The following is a 21,640-nucleotide window of genomic DNA, read 5'->3' as shown; positions in this document are numbered from 1 at the left end:
GACTGCAATACAAAACTACATATACAATATACTGTATATACTGTAACACACAAACAGATTCTCAGTCAAGACACAGTGACCAGTCTGTGGACTGTGTAGCTTGAATACAGAAAACAATATGAATATTTTCTAAGACATCATATGGATAATTCTTAATGTCTATGTTAAAACATTCTTAATGTATCAGTTGAATACGGTAAAAAGTGAGACTTCAACAATGGCTACTATAACATTAGAAATACATGCACTTATATTGTCATGCTATGTTTTTCTTGATAAATGTGTTTGTCACATCATCACTTTTAGAGATATACATCTCAAATATTTACCTGTGCCCTGAAAGCCAAATTAATGCCGATAACAGCACACTTTTTTTTTAAAATCTCAAGATTAATGACAGAAATAAAAAATGAACTAAAATGGCAAAGTAAGAACCCTGAAATAACAAGATTATTTTTTTTCACGTGTAAAGCATAATTGGTTGAACAAAATAAAAACAACAATATATTTAGTGCTTCAGCTAAATCCTCTCTATAGTGCCTGTCTTTTTCCTCAGATTGTATTTCTAGCAGAAGTGGGCAGTGAGAGGTCTAAGAGCCAGCGTAACTTGAAAAACGAGCATCACACAAGTTTTTGTTTGACTCCTACGATATCTGTGCTTCAGAGCTACAGTCTGGAGGAGAAAAAAGAAACTGGAAAATAGATTTAAAAAATAAATAAACAGCTTAAAAGATGGTTTGATCTTGAGTTTTTTTGTTTTTGAAATCTGATTTCTTCCCAGGCTTCCTGTGTGCTGTGGAACAAAAATGTCAGTCAAAGAGACAAGGGGCTGATGCAAACGGGCGTGGGCCAAAGGAGTGGATTGGAGGGGTGGGGGTGGGGGGTGGATATGCGCGTGTGTGAGTGTGTGTGGAGGAGGAGGAGGACTAGGGGGGTGAGGGGCAGGAGGGGTACAGCTATGAAAACAGCCACAAGGACAGACTGAGCATGATCAAAGGCCTAGTGATGCTCTGAAAATGCAACTGGAGAAAAAAAAAAAAAAACAACCCCAAAAAGAAGAAAAAAAATCATTAAAAAGGGGCCAAAACAAGACAGTCAATTTCAACCAGAATGAAGAATAAAAATGTGTTCAAAGTGAAGCCATGGGAGCAGTGAGGGCCTTGACTGCAGCCAGATAAATCAAGACAAGCTGATGAGGAGCAGAGCGGCGGAGCGAAGGAACGAACAGCAGCAGAGGACAAAGGCTCAGCTTACCCAGCTCTGTTATCATTTGTATGTTGGTTCCACTTTTTTTTTCCTGACTGAGTGAAACCAATGGCAGTAGTTTGCCAGGTTTAGCTAATGGTGATGAGACAGTGCAGAGAGGGGGAGAGATGGTGTCGTTATTGAAACAGTTTCAAAGACTGCAAGAAAGGCATTTTCGCTCTCTCAGACTACTCGTGTCATCTGTGGAATTACTCTAAGACATTCATGGTTGTCCGGTATCAAAAAGTAAAGCACCCTGGATTAGAGTGCACTGTAGATACAAAGCCAGAGCTGTCGAACGGCTATACCACCACAGCAACAATAAATTCTTTCATGGTAAGACAGTGAAAGGGATAAACAAGGTCTTATCCATAAACACACCTACTTCACACGCCGCACCACAAAATTGATCATGCAACTCAGATGAGGCGTGTTTTTATGTTTCAACTTGACTTTAATCTGCTCCTGGCACTGTAAACTGAACATATGACAATGTAATTACATTCTATGGTTCCAGTGAGACATGCAGCCACTCTCTCCTCTGTGTACTCCTTCCTTTCCTGAAGAACAATGTTATCACATCTTGTGTTGCGGTAGCTGGGAAATTCGTTAGCTCAGAGCAAGCAGAGGAACAACAGCGGAGCTTCTAGCAGGGTGAATTTTGAGTCCTGGGCAGAAACCTACGACTCCAACATGGATAGCATCTAGTTTTGATGATTACGTATGCGGTCAGTAGTCTAATGGGAGAGCCCCTCCGTAGGTAATGGCTGGCCCGGTTACAAGTAACATTAGGTAGCTCCTTTCTCTTTCTGGCCTTTTCTTAGCTGGCCTCATGCTCCATTGCTCCCTAATTGGGTCAAGGGAGACAGAGTAGCCAGTCTCTGGTGCTTTAGAAGGCCCCTCAGAGATCTGAAAGTTTCATGAGTCCCCACCACCAGTGGGAATACAGCCACTGCCATTGTTATTAATAAATGGACCCATTTTGCAACCAAGGCAGTTTTTTTTCCTTCTACCTTTTCACTCTCTTGCCTTTTTTCCCCTCTCTCACCCTCTCCATCAGGCTGAGTTTCTCTTGTGCATTAGTGTTATAGTCCTGAAAATGCCTGTCTGACATCCTCAAGTTACACCAGTCCACATTGTCTGAAGAGCAAAGACATGTTCCAGTCCCCACAAGCTAACATTATCGTCACTTGACAAAAGCTAGTCAGATCCAATAATTCACAGTTGGGTCGAGTTGGGCAAAGCTTATAACACCATGAAGGTGAACAAAAATTCCACATGACACATTCCTAAGTCCATTTGACCTCGAATGAGTTGGAACTTTTGGTAGCAGCATGATGTTCAAGTCTTTGATATCAGCTCTATGTGCCTATGTCTGCAAATGAATAATGAGTTGATCTGGGTATGGCATGCAATGTTTGCATTCAAGGTGGGTATAAACAGTTTTACCTAGCTCTGTGATGATGGGGATGTTGGATCCGGTAGTGACGGAAGCCTGCCGCACGAAGCCATGTACTGGACTGCTGTCTGGAGATGACCTGTCCATTCCAGGAGGCGTGAAACCTGAACACCACAGAAAATACAGACAAAATGCATTTATTTTCCATTATTATCTAGGGAAAGAAAAATACAGTCCAAGCAAAGTTTTTTAAGTGGTCCTACTAAAAAAGATATCATAAGCAGGCCATGACCTTGATCTCTGTATCAATGCCATTACTGTATACATAGTGCATGTCAGCTCAGTCAGCAAGAAGTTGTTAATGTGCGCTTTCTGTGTCATTCAAATGTGTGGATTGACAGAAAAAAGGAAGTGGTGGAAGAAGGAGGAGGACGATAAGTGAACAAGCCGCCTGCCTAAAAACTGCAACATGGATACTTTGCTTTTAGGGGTCAGCGAAGACATATTTAGCATTCACATCCCTCCATCAACGGGCAGACATAAATTTTATATGTTGTTCATTTTGTTACGATAAAATTGGTGAAGTGGATCCGGAAAACCTTTTATCAGAAATGGCGTGGCTCAGAACCATGAAATACAAGTGCAAGTGACAAGAGTATGAATTCACATGACTTCACATTTTTGCATTTCCTCAAAGTGACAAGTAAACACCTTAAATCTGTAATGCTATATGCATAATGCATCAACTGTGTTTTGACATCCATCATTTAGTGCTGACTACAGCAAAATGCCAGCTTATAGTGCCACCACCAAGGAAACATAATGCAGGGAATATATTCAGGTCACAAAGTTTTTAAAGGATTGCAGATTCTCTATGTGTGTGTGTGCCTGTGTGCGTATGTATGTGCCTTCCCTGTCAAGAAACTCAATGAGCTGCTTACATTACAAAAGAGATCTTCTAGCCCTTTGCAACAGAAAACAAACCCAAATAGTTGAGTACACAGCGGGAAGCACACACTGAACCACAACTCTTGTTATACCAATTATTGAACTTGGGAATAGCAAAGGTTTGACACTCCGAGTCACCCAGAGAGCACAGGCTTAGACAGTGCGAACATCATTTTGTCGATGTCCATAAAAGATGATGTTTACCCCTCTGGAGAGTGACACTACGTTTTTGAATATTGCCTCTAAACACTGCTCTTACTGTATCATAGTGAACATGAAGACCGTACGCAGATGTAGAAAAACGGCTTCCGTTCTGCGCACTGTGTAGAGCAGAAAGTGATTGTTGGTGGAAACAGGAATACATGAAGCCTGCTGCTGAGCTGCTTTCAAAATCTGTTACAGGATACCAACAGCTCAAAAGTTGAGTTTTTGAGTTCCAAACAGAGAGCTGTAGGTCTTTCTAAGACAGAACCAGAGCAAAACAAAACTTGAAGAGTTTAAATGCGTTTATTTTGCTGATCCTAATCCTCTAAAAGTGATTTAATGCAATGATTTAATTCCAACATGAATCATTACCTTCTATGACTCAAACAATATTCATGTATCTCTTTATAAAATTAAACCTTAAGTCATTGGGCAAACATGCTGACATTTTTTCTGCTTGAATCCTTTTAATAAAAAAAAGTTGAATTACTAGTTGTTTTCGTATTGGATTTCATAATCAGTATAAACTGTAACATTTTGGAAACTAACTCATCATTTACTGCCCCAAACAGACAAGCCAGCGTTCACATCACACAATGTCTCTCCTTTTGGCTGTCTGCTGCTACTGTGAGGCTGTAACTTCATCTGTTCAGCTGCATTGTGCAATAGACAAGAGAGATCTGGGTTACATACCCCCTTATCCCTGTAGCCCCCCGGGCACAGCTATGCTCTGTGGTTGACTACATGCTACAGCAGCCGTGAGAAGCTCTCCCCCAGGAAAGCGCATGTTTACTTATTCATTTGCACCTACTTGTTTTAAATTCCACAGACAGTGTCTGAATGGAAGCATCGCTTAAAGGAAGGAATCCCCAAAGCAATACCTATGATACAATAGCAGTGTCTGGGCATGTGCATGTTTTTCCTGGTGTATGCATGATTGCATGTCACTGTGGTGTGTGTGTGTTCTCTAAAGTGAAGTATTTATCACTGAAATGGGTGGTTGATGTAAGACCCAATCATTGATGACAATAGGCTCCATCCATCGACCCTGGGAGACGATATAGGCTAGTGGGTTTCCATATTGAGGTGACTTTCTGTTAGTACTGCTCCCCAGAGTGGCGTGCTCTTAGATTTACCTCTGCTTATTGTTCCTCAGTGGCACTACTATCGACAGCATATCATTCACTCAAGGCTGGAAAAATAACAGCATTGACATTCTCCTAAAACATGTGGAAGTGCTCTGCACTAAAAAATAATTGCATCTTGGACCTTCAACTTTGATTTGTATTTACAACAGTCACTGTGGTGGCACTAAATAGTACTGAGCTCAAGGCATGTCATGGCTTTCAGGCTAATCATAAACCGAAGATTACCTGTCTGTGAATGTGCGAGTATAGATTGCACTGACATTGTTGTCTGTGTGTCTGTTTTGTGGGCAAACACCTTCGCGTTTGAATGAGTGTGCATGCGAGAATCGCTGTTTTGTTGTGACTAATGAGGAGCAGCTGAATTGGCCTGCCTGGTGATTTGTACTAGCTGCTTAATGATGATGAGGCCTGATGGGATGCCAGGTTTGTGTGTTTGTCTGCAAACATCAACAATCTGTTTCAGATGATCTGCCAGACACCAGATCAGGGGGAACAACATCAAATGACACAGTCGTGTTGATTACATCATTAAAAAGTATTATCAAGGAGGTTTAGCAGCATGTAATTACCAGGGACAAGACTGAAATCATCAGAAAATTACGTGAAGTAAACACTCTTTAAAGGTTTGATGAAGCCATCACCACAATGTTTTGTGTGCACACGTCTTAAGGAGTTACAGTTAAGTCAGTTTATAGATGCCATTCACAACAAACTTGCAGAGTATTATAATAAAGAGCACTTTGCAGACTTTGTGCTTTACAAACTGTATTAATCCCTCCTATGTGGCCTTCTCATTTTCCCTCCAATCTTTTCCTCTCTTCACTGACTTCCCTCACTGCTACAACTTGTCTCCTTTGGGCAACAGTGCACATGGAGTCTAATAGGACGCTCCTTACCTTGGGAATTAGCCTGTAAGACCCCAATGCTGTCATCAAACTGCATAGACTTGATGTTGAGTGATGCCAAGATGCATTCCTTATCCTGCAGTGAGGCATCTTCGATATTGTTCTGATTGGCTGACAGTATTACGCACATGTCGCAGAGGTTGATGTTGACAGCCCTTAAATCTGCCCGACTTAATGGTGTACCCTTAAGGGTGAGGAGAACAGAGAGAGAAAGAGCAAGACAGGGAGAGAGAAAGCAAAGAACAGACAGACATGGGGGAGAGAAAAACAAATTTAAGAAGTGAGCGGAGTGGAGCTTTGGGAAATTAGTTAACAAGTATTCTTGTTTTGAGGCAATGACATTCCACTGATGTAACTGGGCATCGGCAAATCAGAGACATGGACTAATCTAAAGGCTAGCCTGCGCTAAGGGCTGTGTTTGGGATTCTCCTCTGATCATCAGTCAAGCCAGGCCTAACAAGCTCTAAGGCAGCAAGCCACGCCATCTGTGATGGGTGCTGCAGCTGCAGCACACATAAAGTCCATGTTGGATATGCAGAATGTGTCACTGCTCTGGGTGAGGGGGGTTGACTGAGCTCTCATGGAGTGATCATTCAATTGAATAATGTGTGATCAAATCAAAGTGACAATCCCTCTCAGGATTTTAATGCGCATGTAACTCCAAATGTCAATGCCTCATTTGTTGAACAGTGATTCTGGTTAATATTTGTCTCCTACGGCGGTGAACTCACAGGTAAGATGGACACTTTTGGGAAGTTGTGTAAAGTTTCCCATTCTCTTCGCAGATATTCCAGAGAGCCCACAAACACTATAGGCTTCAATTCATGGTAATGGAAGTTGCTGGCTCTTAAAGGCATCACCAAGTTTCGCAGCCCCACTAAAGCGGACGTGACATCCCCAAATATACAGACCACTACATGGCCGCTCAGCACCGTCATGGAGGCTTCACTCCGGGTCTGCAGGGAACACAGGGAAGGGGGAAAAGAGCAGAGAGAGGGGAATGAGGAAGTGTAGACAGAAGAGTGGAAGAGAAAAACACAGATTTACAGAGTAGAAATGAGAGCTGTTCACAGAAAACTGGGCAATGTCCATCAGGTCGCAACTTGTAGTTTTAACGGTTTTAAACATGAAATTGTGTGTTAACCACCAATGAAGTATAATTGAATTATATATTTAGTCCATCATTAAAACATTCTATTTATAGGCTTTATCTATAACAAAAAAACTATTCTTTTTATAAGCAGTTTATTGGATAATCAGAAATAGGGTTTTATAAAAAACACAAAACAATTGGTCCTTCTCAAAGGGCAGCTGATTCAATCAGGTGCCGATAAATGCAATTTGTAAGCTTTTAGGTACATTCTGTATGTATGACAAAGACCCCTGTGATAAATCAGACAGGTATAAATAAAGTTCCTCTGTGAAGTTCACGTTGTCACAGAACAACGCAACACCCTGCTTTCAAGATCTGTCATCTGTCGCACCAAGTTGATGTGCAAACTCAGGTGTACGTTAAGCACACTAAAAGCTACTATGATTCATTCAAGTTCATTTGAAACTGAAGTTGTGTCCACTGCTGTAAATCGGATCATAGGTTCCCAAGTTGCCTGGTTGGCTTTTCTTCTTCTTTGCTCATACTAAGCTTTAAAGTCTACATCAAGTCTTCTGGAAGAAACACGGTCACTCTTGTCTTTGTGAGACTAATGTTAATTATTATGAGTGGCTGTTGGCTCTCTAGTTTTTATTTGGACAGAGATGCTATACAGTTTGCAACAATTCTGCCAATCCTGCCCGAACAAATTATGTGTTAACCTAAATGCTTACAAACTGCCAAACTTGTTTATACATCTGAACAAACTCATGCATGGAGTGTTGCAATGTTGTTCACTGATCCTTAGTGGGTATATGAAAAAAACAATAAACTCACCTTGAAACAACAGAGAGGCAGTGAGAAAGATTTCAATAGATATTAGTATGTGATAGGATTACTTAAAAACTGAGGGGAAACCTTTGCTCCTGAGCATACTTACTTTACATTCTCTTTTTCCCATATATTCTGTTTTTGTTGTTAGTTTTTTTTAAATGCAGATAGAACACCCTTGTTCCACTCACCAGGATGACTTTTTCGATCTCCTTTGATGGGCACCAGTGAAACATCCCTGTCGAGTCATACCTCTTCACGTTCATGTCCATGTTTTCGATTTGCTCATTTCCAGGAATTAGAAGGGGGTCGTGTCTACTGAGAAAACAGAACAAGACGTTCATGTTAGACCAATTTGTGAAATGACTGCAGCAGTGGAAAAGTGGTAACATGAGGGAGATGAAAGAACTCTTTGCTATTCATAAAATGTCTTAAAAGTCCATCCCATTCACGAGTGTTTAACTGCTTTAGGGTCAATTGCACTACATACTGTAGGTCCCATAGCTACTGTATCTTTCCTCCATTACTTCTTGTCCTTGATGTCAAGTCATCAGAAAACTCACAGACCCTAGTGCTCACAGTGGTACAGAGAAGAACAGCAAGACTTGAGTGCTACTGACTGAATGGCATGGCAACACAAGGCCAATTACCAGCTTTTACCCTCTCTTCCAGTTCCTGACGCCACACAGCGCAAATAGTAAAAGCTCCAAAGGCTCACACTTTAAATATTTCAGGAATTTGCCCAATCACATTTTGCTTTCCCAACTGATGGCCATTAATGTTTCAACAGCATGTCACAACCAAACAGGCTAATCCACAGCAGTGGGCTGCTGAGTTTTATCTGGTGTAACACTGACCATGAAAGGGCTCCTGTCAGTCCTGTTATACCGCTTCTCCTGTTGTTGCACTTATTCTACAAGACATGTTCTCACAGTTCCTCTAAAGGCAATCCAGAAAATGTAATCCAAAACACTGAGTCAGGATATTGTGCAGAAATGTTGTGCAGTTCTTCAATAAACATTGCTTATTTACAGTAATACAAGAGTAATTTATATACAATTCAGCCCAAATAATGAAAGCAGCGCCATACAGACTCAAAAAGGGAAACTGAAGAGAGACAGACATTTGAGTAATATGGGAGAAAACATCTCAGGAATTTGGCATACATCTCTCTCAGTATCACTCTCTCTATCCTATATCAACACTGTCAGTCTCTGACAAGGCTTTGATGTTGCCTCTTCCTTCAGCCTGCATGCCATCGCAGGAAAAGTAAAGGTAAGGGGGGGAAAAAAGCTGTCAATTAGCCACCCTCTCTCTCTCTCTCCGCCTCTCTTTCCCCCTCTTCCCTCTATCAGTTAGTGCAGGTGATAATAACACTGACAGCATTTAGTGTTTTTACACTTAGCCTGAATCTTTCATCCAGAGCCGCGTGTTGCGCCAATCAACTCCACGGAGCCCCTGTCACTTCAATCTGCTCAGCTCTGCTCGCCTCCACACAGGGGCTGACTAGCGCATGCAGGCGGGCTGCCGCTCCACCTCTCTGCCAAGACAGCTATCTTTCACAGAGCTGTCAGTGGTGTGACTGGCAGCCTGTCAAAGGCTCCGCACACCTCCTCCTCCCTTGCCTTCTCCCTGCCTCGGGTTGAACCTACCACAAGGCTCAGGGAAAGCAGACGTGTCGTCTGTGCCACAGTGCCACGCCCAAGGGATATCAGCTGCAGATGATACTGTGACATCTTCTGCGATTGAATACGTGTCGTCAGTCGTGACCCGTCAAAAACGTTTGTGGCAATGGTGTTAATGCCATGGCGGCAATGCAGCTCGTTAGCACAGAGACATGTCAGATTGGCTACTGGGAAATTAATAACACAGCCGTCCTAAGGATAGGTCAGCTAGAATGCAAACTGTGTCACAATTAGTTTTTACAACAATATACAGATAACAATTTCTTAAATATAATGTAAACATTTACATTTATTTGTGGTTATTCCTCATTAGTATTTTTAAAAGTCCACCCCAAAAGAAAATAAATGACCAGATAGAATCAATTTACAAAGCAGAGAGTTAATATTTTCCTTGGCTATTTTATCAAATGCACTTATATAGGACAAATATTTATCTTATAGTATGTCAGAGAGTGTCTCATCCCCCACCCCCCCCCCTCCCTCAGTATATATTTCAAACAGAGTTGAGTTATTCCAGTGTATCACTCAGCAGTCACAAGCTGGGGATGGGCGTGCTCCCCCAATCCATCTCTGCCAGACTACGAAGGCAGCCTCTTGCTTTGAAAATTTTCCCCATCATGCAAACTGACAAAGGCATGCTTTTCAAAAGCCCACAGCCAATCTGTTGATCATTATTTATTTACAAAGGCCTTCAGGCTGCAAGTCCTGTAAAAACCATACTTGATACGTATGCTTGCTCTCTTGCTAGCTCTGAACTGTGTTTTCCCCCTCCTTGCTTGTAGAATAAAGTATCCCTAAGGCTACCTCAAACAATCACTTTTCATTGTGCATAAAATCCACCTTGTAAAGCATAACTGTTTAATATATATGGTGTTATATGTTGACAGGGGCAGCTGTGAAGGGGGGCTGTGGACTGTGATGGGTAATTTGATGTTTCGCTGAGGGCTAAGACTTGGAAAAAAAATCTACACCTATAACAGAGGACCTGTCATCCCAGTACCCAAGAGCCAGCAGAATACAGAAGCACCCCTAAAGCAGAGAAAACTTTGACACCGCTTTGAAGCGTTTTCAAAACTGAGTAAATAACTCGCAAGAATTATTATCACTGCGAGATCAAAGCAAAGATGCATATATTACATGACAAACGGGGACCATCTCCTAAGCAGAAAAGGAAGAGAAGAAAAGGTTTTGTGCTTTAAGTTAGGCAAACTAAACACCCTTTTTAAACAAGCAGTTAGCTGGAAATGTGCCAGTGTCTACAGCAGTTGTTTTTGTAGCAGTTTTCTCCCTTTGAGCAAGGGCATCTCAAATGATGCTCTGTTGCAAACTAGACTGAAGGGTATGACTGTGTTGGGCTAATGGTTTGGCAAGTGTGAAGGCTTATTAAGTGCTTGTTTTGTGGAGAACTGAGGGGGAGGCCGACAAGTATACTGGACAAAATCACACAAGGCATTCCAGTGCAGTAGGAGGAAAGCTGCCTAAGGGAAGCAAGCGGGGCCAACATACAAAGAACTCAACTAGAATGTAGAGAAAAAACACTACAGTAAAATAATAACCAAAAAAATAATAATATACTGAGTGAAAACAGACATGAAAAAGTTCAATGATAGAAATTAAAAATAAACTTGTATATTACCCTTATTTGCAGATGGAATTTGTTTTGCTTTTAGGGATTTCAATTCCACAGTAGACAGTAAAAAACATGATTAAGAGTTACAATTCAGATACAGGGGTTTCTACTGCACTGCAGCTTCATTGCGTAAACACTAACAGTGACAAGTGCATGTGACAGAAAACACACAGCCTTCTCTTTGATTTTGCTATTGTGAAGTCATAAAGATGATGACCATAACACTCACCCTCATTAAGAGACAGGCAACACAGCATGAGTGTTCCTGTCCTGTTAGATCTTCACCACCATGCCTTTATCCTGCTGTCCCAATGGGCGCAGCTCGGCCTCCCTGTATTTTCCTCACTGTCGCGTTGCTAACCCCGCCTCGCAGACAGAGGAGCACAAAAACCTACCCATTTTATCTTTCAAAATCAATTAACAGCAACTTAATTTCACAGGACAGGATAAAAGGAAGGTAATATTTGAATTCATATTTGATTGTAATGATACATCTCGCATATGGCCTTAAGTACCAGAAACAGTACTCACAGGGGTTCCCACAATAGAAGAGTAGCCTGAGGGCAAAGTAACCATGCAGGTCCCTCTGATTGGTTGCCAGTGTCATTAGTGTCAGCATTGTTTAAGGAGTACATGTGGACCAGACCGGAGGAGGTGACAGCTGGGACTTTAAAGCCAGAGGAGTTTTCAAAGGGCTCCTCACAGCCTCTTTTCATGACAGAAATATTATTTCAGCTCTGTCATTAACAGCTGACAGCATGCCATCCTAAACAGCTAGAGCCTAACGGGGCACTTCGCCTCTCTCTTTCTCTCTCATAGTTTCTTACCTCCTTCTTCTTCTACCACCCCTAATTTGCCCCCTCCTATCCAATCCAAACTCCCACCATCTCACCATCAGCAGCCTCTGAAGTATCTCTTCTCTCACACACATCCCTCCATCCCTCCCTCCCTCTCCTCTTCTTCCCTGTATCTGACTTCCTTTCACTCCCTGTTTAAAGGCTGGAAGGAGAATAAAATCAGCGTCTCTTACCTCATCATTTTGGGCGAGCAGTTAGGTGAGTTTCGCATCCCTCCATTGCGCTGCTTTTTTTTGGGTGAGAGAGTTGATGGATGCTCGTCTTCGACTGCAAACACATGCGCAGATTGTCAGAAAAGAGACAGATGGCTGGGAAAGTGTGCTGGACCTGACACAAAAAACTAGCCAACAATCAATTAATCATTGCAAACAAACAAAAAACTGAACAGAAGAAAAGGAAAATTAATAATTCAGTGTCAAGTTGAGAAAATACAGATAAAGCATTAGTAATGGACAAAGGTAAATCTGAGAAAGGCAGGAGAAAACCACAGAGAAAAACCAATGTATGACCTGAAAATCTCACATCCCAAAACCCCCGCATTTGACTCTTCTAAAGTGCACTTTTTCAGGGCCTTCAGTGATTCATTACTGCATCTGTTCAGTACACCCCGAAAATTGTGCAAGTGGTTGGACCTCTAGCAGTCTGCATCAGAATGACCATGCTTACCTGCACCATTAATTGCCATGTGATGGTACAGACTGTCATTGTCAGTTGGGCACAGGCAAAAGCAATGACAATGATTATGGAGATGGCTCTTGAGTGGGTAGTTTTGTTTGTTTTGAATGTTTTTACATTGAAAACTATAAACTATGAATCCCAGTCCGTTATTCAAGTTCTAACTAAAGCACAGAATGGCCCTTCTACAGGTCTACCTCCATGCCAAGAGAACACTTAGCAGTCGACACACATCATGAAAGACAGGTTACACTAACACGGTATAAATTAGTGAGCTATGCATTTCAAAAGCAGCAAGTGAATGCACATAATCCTCCAGTAGAAGAATTTCAAGACTAGCCTTAAAACTTAATACTTGACTGAAAATAAATGATTTATGTAAGATTAAATATTCCATTTTTGTGTTTGAGACTTTGGTGTTAAGCGTTTGCAGGACGCTGAGCCACAGCCACAATTCTTCTTTTTTTAAATATTATTTTGATTTAAGTTCAGTTCTCAGTCAATCATGTTTAACTGTGTTGTGAAATGAAAAAAAAACCTCCACTTTTCAAACTTTGCTATAGTCCCAGACAGAGAGGACAAGAAAGAGCAGCCAGAGTGAGGCCAGGCCCAGCCGTCTGAAGATTTCAGTCAAGCTAACAGTAGTCTGATCTTCACTACTGTCTGTGAGTTTCAAGAGCTTTCAGACAGGCACCCAGATACTCTTATCCACTCTGCACTCTCCCAGCGCAAATGCACGTCACTTCAAACCCATATTAGTCCTTTAGTTAGAAATCAATAACACAGCATGATATTAGTGCAAATCAATGTGCACACTGCAAGCCGTGACTATTCCAAGCATGTGGAATTTCATTATTGTCTGAGCACCCATTCTAGGCTGTCACCTAATTCTGCTAATAAAAGATAAGAAATATGACTCTGCCTTCTAATAAAATGTCATTCTCTGACATTTCCTTTATGCAACTGGGTATTTGAAATAGCTAATATCACAAGCACTGTCCACTTTACAAATAATTCTCTTTCTAATGTACTATCTTTGAAAATACCACATCTAATAATATGTATTCCTAACCATACTGTTTGACAGAATGGCTGTTAGACAATAATTGATTAAAAACTTCAGTTTATGCTATATTTCAGCTCCCAAAGCTCAGTTCCCTCTGTACAAAAAGCTCACAACTCCTGCAACATTATTGAAAATAAATACTGATAAGCAACACTTGTTTTTCAAATCTAAATTCTCATGTTTTAGAACTCCTTAGTTTAAAAGTTACCCAGACATAAGCAGCCACTGCAGTGGCAGGCAAATCGGTGCAAAGCATTGGTGGCATCGACAGCAGCAGCTCCAACAGAGTGAACCGTCATGCAGCAAACAGCACAAATGAAGGGATGGTACAGGCGGGGTTACTGACTGATGCATCCCGCTAAGGGGGTAACCTACAGTGCCTACTGTGACTGAGCAGCATGGCATTACTGGGGTGGTAGCGGTATTTCACCGGCAGACTGCGGGCCCGATTCAGCCGACTCTCAGCCAGGGACCTGGCCATCGTGTCTCCTGGGCCTGAGATACTGAGGCGCAGTTGTGAGCGGTCAGCCCCAGGCCTCTGGCCCATGGGGAGCAGGCTTCCTTTACGATTATTAACAAGGGGGATGTTGATAGTGCCTGGTCTGACCGGGGGGTCCTGGCTGGGGTGCAGGGTGTTGGAAAGGAATGCATTTGAGGTGATGGAGTTGGAGGTGCAGGCGGTGGTTTTAACTGATCGTTTTTGAAAAGACGGTCTAACTTCATCCTTTACTGTCAAACAATAGAGAATAAAAAGTGTGAGAAAGCCTGTATTAATGATCATAAATTAGTTAGTAATAAGACTATATTGTTAAATAGTAAAATGTAAAAAAACTACTCTCACATTTTCCTTTATTAGTTTTTAAATTATACAATTGTTATATCAGAGATTTCATGGAAAATTACTTAAAACAAAAAATAATAATCTTAGTGTAGCATGTTAACAAGCCAAAGGGTAAAACTAAATATGTGATAAAGCTTATGTACTGTAAAAGAATTGATTGCTTTTAAAAAAAAAAAAAAAAAAGTAGGTTAGTATGGGCTTTCATTTCACTTTTAATCGAGTTTATTCCTAAAAGCTAAACAATTATTTATCATTTTTCTAAAACTAGTGTTGAAACTTAATTTGTATTTAACTTATCATCCTGGCATGTGCTCCAACTGAAGCTTTCACAGCGACATTTAGTTTGCATTTGTGACAAACATGAATTAATTAGAAGCCGTTCAGTTTTATTTCTCGGGTTGTGCTACACTTTCTGGTACAACAAAGCAGAGACACGGCTTGGCTACAGCCAGTCAGATCTTATCAGATATTGTGTCATTTCAAGCATAATGTGTAGCAGAGTACTTTCCTTTCAACAAATATAAAATCACAACTAATAATTTATAATATTATTCATTTAAAAACTGTAATCATTAAACATGTAAATGGTTCATTTTGGATTATGTGTAGAAATGTGTTTGAATTCCAGACCAAAAATGCAGTCATTTTTGTCTCTAACTCTGCTGATTTTTATTTAACTTTGACAGCAATCACAGTATTTCCTCTGACAACCTGCTGTGTTTAATGTGAGGATAAATACTCTGTTCATGTTCAAATGCACGCACACCTTCACCCAGTCCCACCAAACACACACACACACACGCATGCACACACACACACACACACACACACACACACACACACACACACACACACACACACACACACACACACACACACAATCCGACTAAGTCTGCAGAGTGAAAACGTATGTTTGTATGTATTGAAGAGGTAATGGCACTCTGCAGGAAGACAAGAGAGGGAGATGAGTCAAATATCTGGTTGCAAAGTTGACTGGGAGAGGAGGAGCCCTTTTCCTCCCTTTGGTAGAAGGGTGGATGGTTGGTTGTTTGGAGGAGAGAGCATGCTTGGGTGGCCCTGGGCAATAAACAGACGTTTATCCCAGCCGTCAGCTGCCTCCTTGATTTACGGGGCGCCACCGATAGCTCCTGGATTCATCTGGCCCTTGTCAAACACGTGCAGCGTTAGAGAGTGTTCACCCGCCCTGGCAGGTCCACTGTGCATTCTGAACAACCCAGACGGCAACTGTCCCTTCCTGAAATGCTAATCACATGACGGTACTGTCCTGCATGCAAGTCTTATCAGATAGCTGTGACCCAATGTAAACTGGACGATGAGGCAAAGGAATAACAAGTAAAAATGTTTACTTTTCTGTGTGAGCTAAGCTGGCTTTGCATTTACCGTGTTTGCTGCATGAGCAAGCATTGCTCTTCATCTGCATCGCAGTTGCATAAAATAGCTTTTTTTTAGGCCATGCATTGATGTGTTATTACAGTTAAATGTAAATAAATAAAACTGATATTTTGATTATTGCAATTCCTTTTCCGTTTTGCTACAGAGGCAGCCAGTATTTCAAAGAGGAAACAAAAAATGTCTTCATATGAATATTCTTATAAAAACAAATATTGTACAATAAAAATATGCATATAAAACGTTAGCATTTCAAAACTAAAATGTATTCTTAACCATTAATAACAATTATAATTTACCAAAGATTTACCTAAATTGCAATCAGCTTTGAATCGAACGCCAGCCTCTTTTTGACTTCCACTGTTCCCTGGTGTTGTAGTGCCATCTGCTGCTACATGCAGCACAATACAAAAAGAATAGTTCATGGAACTACAAGGAATTATCAAACACAAAAGAATTTCTTATAAATGATAAATGCCAGGAACTATTTACTAGTGGAGTTTTAAATATGCAATTAACTGTCAACATATTTTTAAAAATATTTAATGATATGTAAGTTAGAATAAACAGTCTGAGTTTAACATTGAATTTGACACTCGTTAATCTATGGGTTTACTTTCACATTCTGTCTCAGTATAAAACACAACACAACAGCAGTATATTCTAAACGAAGAATTGACAAAGAGGCAATACTAAGGCAAAGCATCAGTACTGTTACATGACATACTAGTGAGGGGTCTGCAGTCTAAACACAGAGCTGGAGCAGTATGGAGAAGGACAGAAAACACACTTACGTGATCTGACATATCCATTAAACTTATATTTGGCTGAGGAGAATGCAAAGACAAGTGGCAGGTCACACAGAGGGAGAAATGATGTAATGAAACGAACAGATTAGGAAATAGAGTAATCAACATAAGTGCGGTGAATTGAAATGAAACCAAATGTAACTATGATGAAGTACAATCACTGAAAGGCATGAGTGCATTACCCAAAAATTAAGGCTACAAATAATGAAAATAGAGGAAGACAAAACCCTAATGGTGGTGATTATATACATAGGGCATGATGGCACACAAAAAGGCAGACAGGTGAATGAAATAAACTGTCCATGCTTTTAGGAGAGTGTACTAAACCTTTCATGAGATGTAATGGCAGTCTAATGGTTGATTTTATTTCATTTTTGTAATATTTCTCATTTAGAAAGCCATTAAACACTTTGACTTTTTTAAAATAATTTCATTCAACTGTGATGAACATTGTGGGGTCTATGGACAGAACACATAAAGCCACAATGGGAAACAACTACATACAGTACTCTAGTAATAAGCATGTAGACATCCAAAACACAGACAGCAGACACTTGCTACTCAAAACAGCCACGATGACTGAGCACAAGTGCAAAGAGTCTTGATCTTTACATGTTTAAAAAAATGGAAATTTTTAACCATGGGTTTAACACTACACTTTTAAAAGGTTTCCACTTGTGCCAGTACTATTAATTGGGAATTCATTTTACAAGACTTTGACTGAGGAGGCACTGAGGACTGGTACCAATAGGAGTATTGGTATAGTGAGCACTTGAACTGAGCTCTGAGCTGCTGACACTCCCCACTCTTTCCCTGAGTCTCTTCTAGCAGTAAAGGTCACAATGAGAGCCCAGGGCTGGCCTATGACACAGATCCTCAAACAGCGACCCACAGTGGCCCTGGCATCTGTCTCTAGCAATCTGCCTGCACCGCAGAGGCGGCAGACTAACTGGCTAGCATCTGGGGCGTAGCGAGGCAGCATAGGACAGAGGGTAGGAGGGGGGACCAAGCCTGCCTGGTGGACAGGAGCTGTCAGGGCAAGTTTGTTGAAGGACCAGCAGGGCTGGGAAAATGAAAATGCAAACATAATTTCCATGTCAGGATGGATAAGGTCCCCAGCAATGAGATGCAGATGCACACAAATGCACAGACACAGAGAGGGAAGTGCATGTCACTACACACACAATATGTGCACATGCGCTCACACACCACCCAGAAGGTCGTGGACTAGCCTTAGATCCAGCTAAAAGCTTCTCCCAAGCCATCATTCCCCAACCCCTGTCCATGGCCCAGCTTTAAAAGCTTCATTAGCCTCTTCATTATATCAACCCTCATCACATCTTAAGTTCTTCTCACTGAATGACGCTGGACCACTGTGATGATGGTCAGGTCATAAAGAAAGACCATAAATACATAGACTGATAAACTTCAGCTAAAGTTAGCTGCAAGTCAGAATAAGTTTTAAAGTAATATTTGAAAACTTAAATTGTTAGAGACAAGAATCAGTTTACACAACAACACAAGGGGGAATTACAGTAAATTTATATTGTACCCTTGCCCATCAATACAGTTTTTGCTTGGAACTGCTCTCCTTTGCTCTCTCGCGTCCAATGGTTATACCTCTCCATCTACAAATGTTATCCCCTGTATCTCAAGTAATGTCTCATCTCATTTTCATTCCCATAATTCCCTATTTGAACTGCAGGATGTCAGAAAACAGAAAACAAATTTAATTTGACTGGCTAATTTGTCCGGAGACTGCTGCTTGCGCATATGTTTTTTTTCCCCCTGCATTACTAACTTTCCAGAGCTCATATTAAAACTGACTATTACTTTGAATATTGTATCACTAAAATCCACAAAGCAATACAAAAGTTAATTTTACTAAAGAAATGTCTGTGTTTCACTGTATATGTGTGTGGTCTGAATGGGACTAGCATCAGACCAAAGGGTGCATTAAATGAAATAGTACTATCAAAGAAATCAGTTATCCAAGCACTCAGGATAGACAAATCTGGCTCAGATGTACAAGAGCATGAAGTCATCATGGATAAAGATGTCTTATCCTCTCAGTCTGGCGGGGAAAAAATAAAAGGAAATGGGGAGCGGAAATCCAGCAATCCCTAACTGACAGAGTCCAATGCACTCCTTCACTAAACTCACTTTGTTCAGACAAAGTCAGAGTTAAAAAGGGAAAGAAATATCAGTGGAGGCTTTCCTGAAATCCTACAGGGGGTTGAGGGAGAAGTGAGATCAGTAACCATGTAATGGCCAGTAATTGGTACCGAGGGATATCAGCGAAGGCTGAACTACAAGAGGCCAAGCCAAACTCATCATGGCATGTTTGACACTAATCTAGGCTGAGTCGGCAGACGGTGGGAGAATGTTGAGAAGGAAATCAGATCTGTATGTCTGAACCCAAGGCTTTGATAGCTGGGCCTACTGCTGCCATGTCTAATTGACAGACAATTTACTATTTCCGATCCACTCAAAAGGAAAATGGAAAGAAGGGGAATCTTCTTGAAGCCTTAGTACTCTTACCTTTTCTTTATCAAGCCAACATCACTTTTTTTTTTTTTTTTTTTTTTACAATTTCTCCATTTGTCTTTTTCTCCTCTACTCATCCCTCTGCTTTTCCATTATCTATTTTTGTCTTCTGACATACAAAGTCCCCCCCCCCCCCCATCCTAATTTTCCTTCCTTCTACTGTATCTGCTGTAGACTGTTCTCATATACACTACTTAAGACAGAAAACTATATTTAAAAAAAGTTAATTACAGGCAGAATTGTGAGTGTTTTTCAGTTGAAGAACTGCTGGTGATATTAATAGTTTCTTGTCATCCATCATGATTCCCTGGACTGATGTTACCAATAAAACATGTTTTAATATCTGTGTAGTGTTCCTCACTTATGAGGCATGGCAAAACTGGAAGAAATCTTCAAAACACCATTTCAGGTGTAATTTATCTTGTTGCACTTTGTAATTTCTGGCTTTGATATATGCTACATGAAAAAAACTACTACTAAATACTATTTTTTCCCCAAGAGACACTCCGTAAGGTAGTTAAGCCAAAGGTAAAAGAAAATGTGAAACAAAGACAAAACTGCATTAACTGAGAAATGTAGAAACTGAAAAGTGTTAACTCAGAGATTCCCCCAAAAAATATACAAGGCCGTTAAAGTACACAGACATGATTTAACAAACATCATTATTAAATTGCAGTATAAAACCTGTTGAATAAAATAACATATTCCATCTTTGGATATACAGACATCTTACCTTAAACAGTTAAAACCACATCAAACACCAACCCTCCAATGATATTATCATACAACTGCATGACTGATGCAGCATGCGGTAGCCAACACCTACATTACTGTACAGTACAGCAGCACCACAGAACCACACCACCACTAACCCACCACATATATTTCACTAATGAAGTAAAAATAAAAATAAAGCAATGATTAATAACGAAAAAATCCTGCTACAAATAAAAAAAAGTTACTTTTAAAAATAGATGATGTTCATAACAAAAAATGTAATGAAATAGACACACGAAACATGGAGTCATGGTAAACAGATCACACCACATAAACGACACTAAAGGTACACAAAGGTACACCAATACACATACGGTACCTCTACATGGTACAATACAAACGGAGCACACACCACAGACATGTAACAGCATGTGTTGGGCGGTGTAACTTACAGGCACGTAAAGTGGTTGCGCAATCATGAACAGAGACAGAGGAAAGTGGGTAGGCCCTCTGAAGGGTGTCCATGTTACTATGTACACTGCCTGACATGCAAGAGCAGTCTTGCTCTGAATGGCCGCAATCAAAACAACATGCCAGTTTCATTCGTTTGTAGACGGACATCTTGGCTACAGTCATGTTTTGGGATGAGAGGAGAGGAAAAGCAGCAGGTTAATGGCAAGAGGAGAAATATTCATCCAGGGGAAGTCGGAAGGTAACTTCATAATAAAGTGCAAAGCCTTAGCCACCTGCTTCCACAGACTTGAGCCCCAATTTAAATGAACATACTCAAAGCACAAAGGCTTATTTAAAAAATGACTTTTGACCAAAACAAGTCAACCAATTAATTTATTTTTAAAAATGTCCTTGTTGGAGAAATCAGAATCACTAAAATGTTGACACATTATCATTACAATATCAAAAATAATTTATAATATAATAACTCGATGCCAGTGCATCATTTGTCATTCATATTGACATCAGTCTCGAGAGCTCAAGCTGTGTGCTAAGGCTGTAACAGATCAAAAGGCAAAACTATAACAGTTGGAGAGAGAGGTGAGGAGGAAGGGGAGAGGGAGGGAGGCATTCAGGGAAAAGAGGCATGAGCAATGTCTTCAGCAGCAAACCTCATACAATGTTTCATACATTAGTACATCCTCTATCCATTTGGCTAAAGGAATGGATCACGTACCTGTATCCCGTCATGCAGCTGTAGCGGCTTTGTCCAAGGCATCACACTATTCTACTAGACTGGCCAATTCATGCTATATTCAAACTTTCACTTCTCCACTCCCCACGGAATGCTTCAATCTGAATTTGTATTTTTGTATTTGTATATTTGTAATTGTATATATTTGTGATCTTTATTTGCTTTGTGTCAATTAAAAGTGAGGATTAGTTTCATAGGACTCATTTGCCGATTTACTGATACAGTTTTCCTGGGTCTGGAATAAAGAAGTGTTTGGTGGCTAATGTTAGCTACTGTTAGCAAACTTTAGATACATGTTTTTGCATAACAGACACTACTGAGTCAGTTTGCTGATTTGATGACTTGTATCTACCTGTGGTAATGTTATGGTATGCTCTATTTATATATTTGTAGATTTATCAGTTGACAATTACATCCATCTAAATA

The 21,640-nt window shown here is 40.6% G+C and overlaps 1 protein-coding gene across 6 annotated transcripts in view; it reads right to left on the bottom strand.

Annotated features, from left to right (window-relative positions):
• kcnma1a (potassium large conductance calcium-activated channel, subfamily M, alpha member 1a) overlaps positions 1-21,640 on the bottom strand; it is a 136,708-nt gene that overhangs the window by 8,289 nt on the left and 106,779 nt on the right. For 4 of the 6 annotated variants that reach the window (XM_062430900.1, XM_062430898.1, XM_062430903.1 and 1 more), the window contains 5 exons: positions 12,116-12,209; positions 7,962-8,085; positions 6,581-6,805; positions 5,841-6,033; positions 2,695-2,808 (listed from right to left, as the gene is read on the bottom strand). In XM_062430900.1, coding sequence (XP_062286884.1) covers positions 2,695-2,808; positions 5,841-6,033; positions 6,581-6,805; positions 7,962-8,085; positions 12,116-12,209 — 750 coding nt within the window. Of the gene's footprint in view, positions 1-1,254; positions 1,339-2,694; positions 2,809-5,840; positions 6,034-6,580; positions 6,806-7,961; positions 8,086-12,115; positions 12,210-21,640 lie in introns of all 6 variants that reach the window. The other 2 variants (XM_062430897.1, XM_062430901.1) reach the window with 1 other exon arrangement.

Source organism: Scomber scombrus, chromosome 12 (assembly GCF_963691925.1).
Source record: "Scomber scombrus chromosome 12, fScoSco1.1, whole genome shotgun sequence".
NCBI lineage: Eukaryota > Metazoa > Chordata > Actinopteri > Scombriformes > Scombridae > Scomber > Scomber scombrus.
The sequence above is the reverse complement of the archived record's forward strand: the minus strand, read 5'-3'. Positions and strand labels throughout refer to the sequence as shown.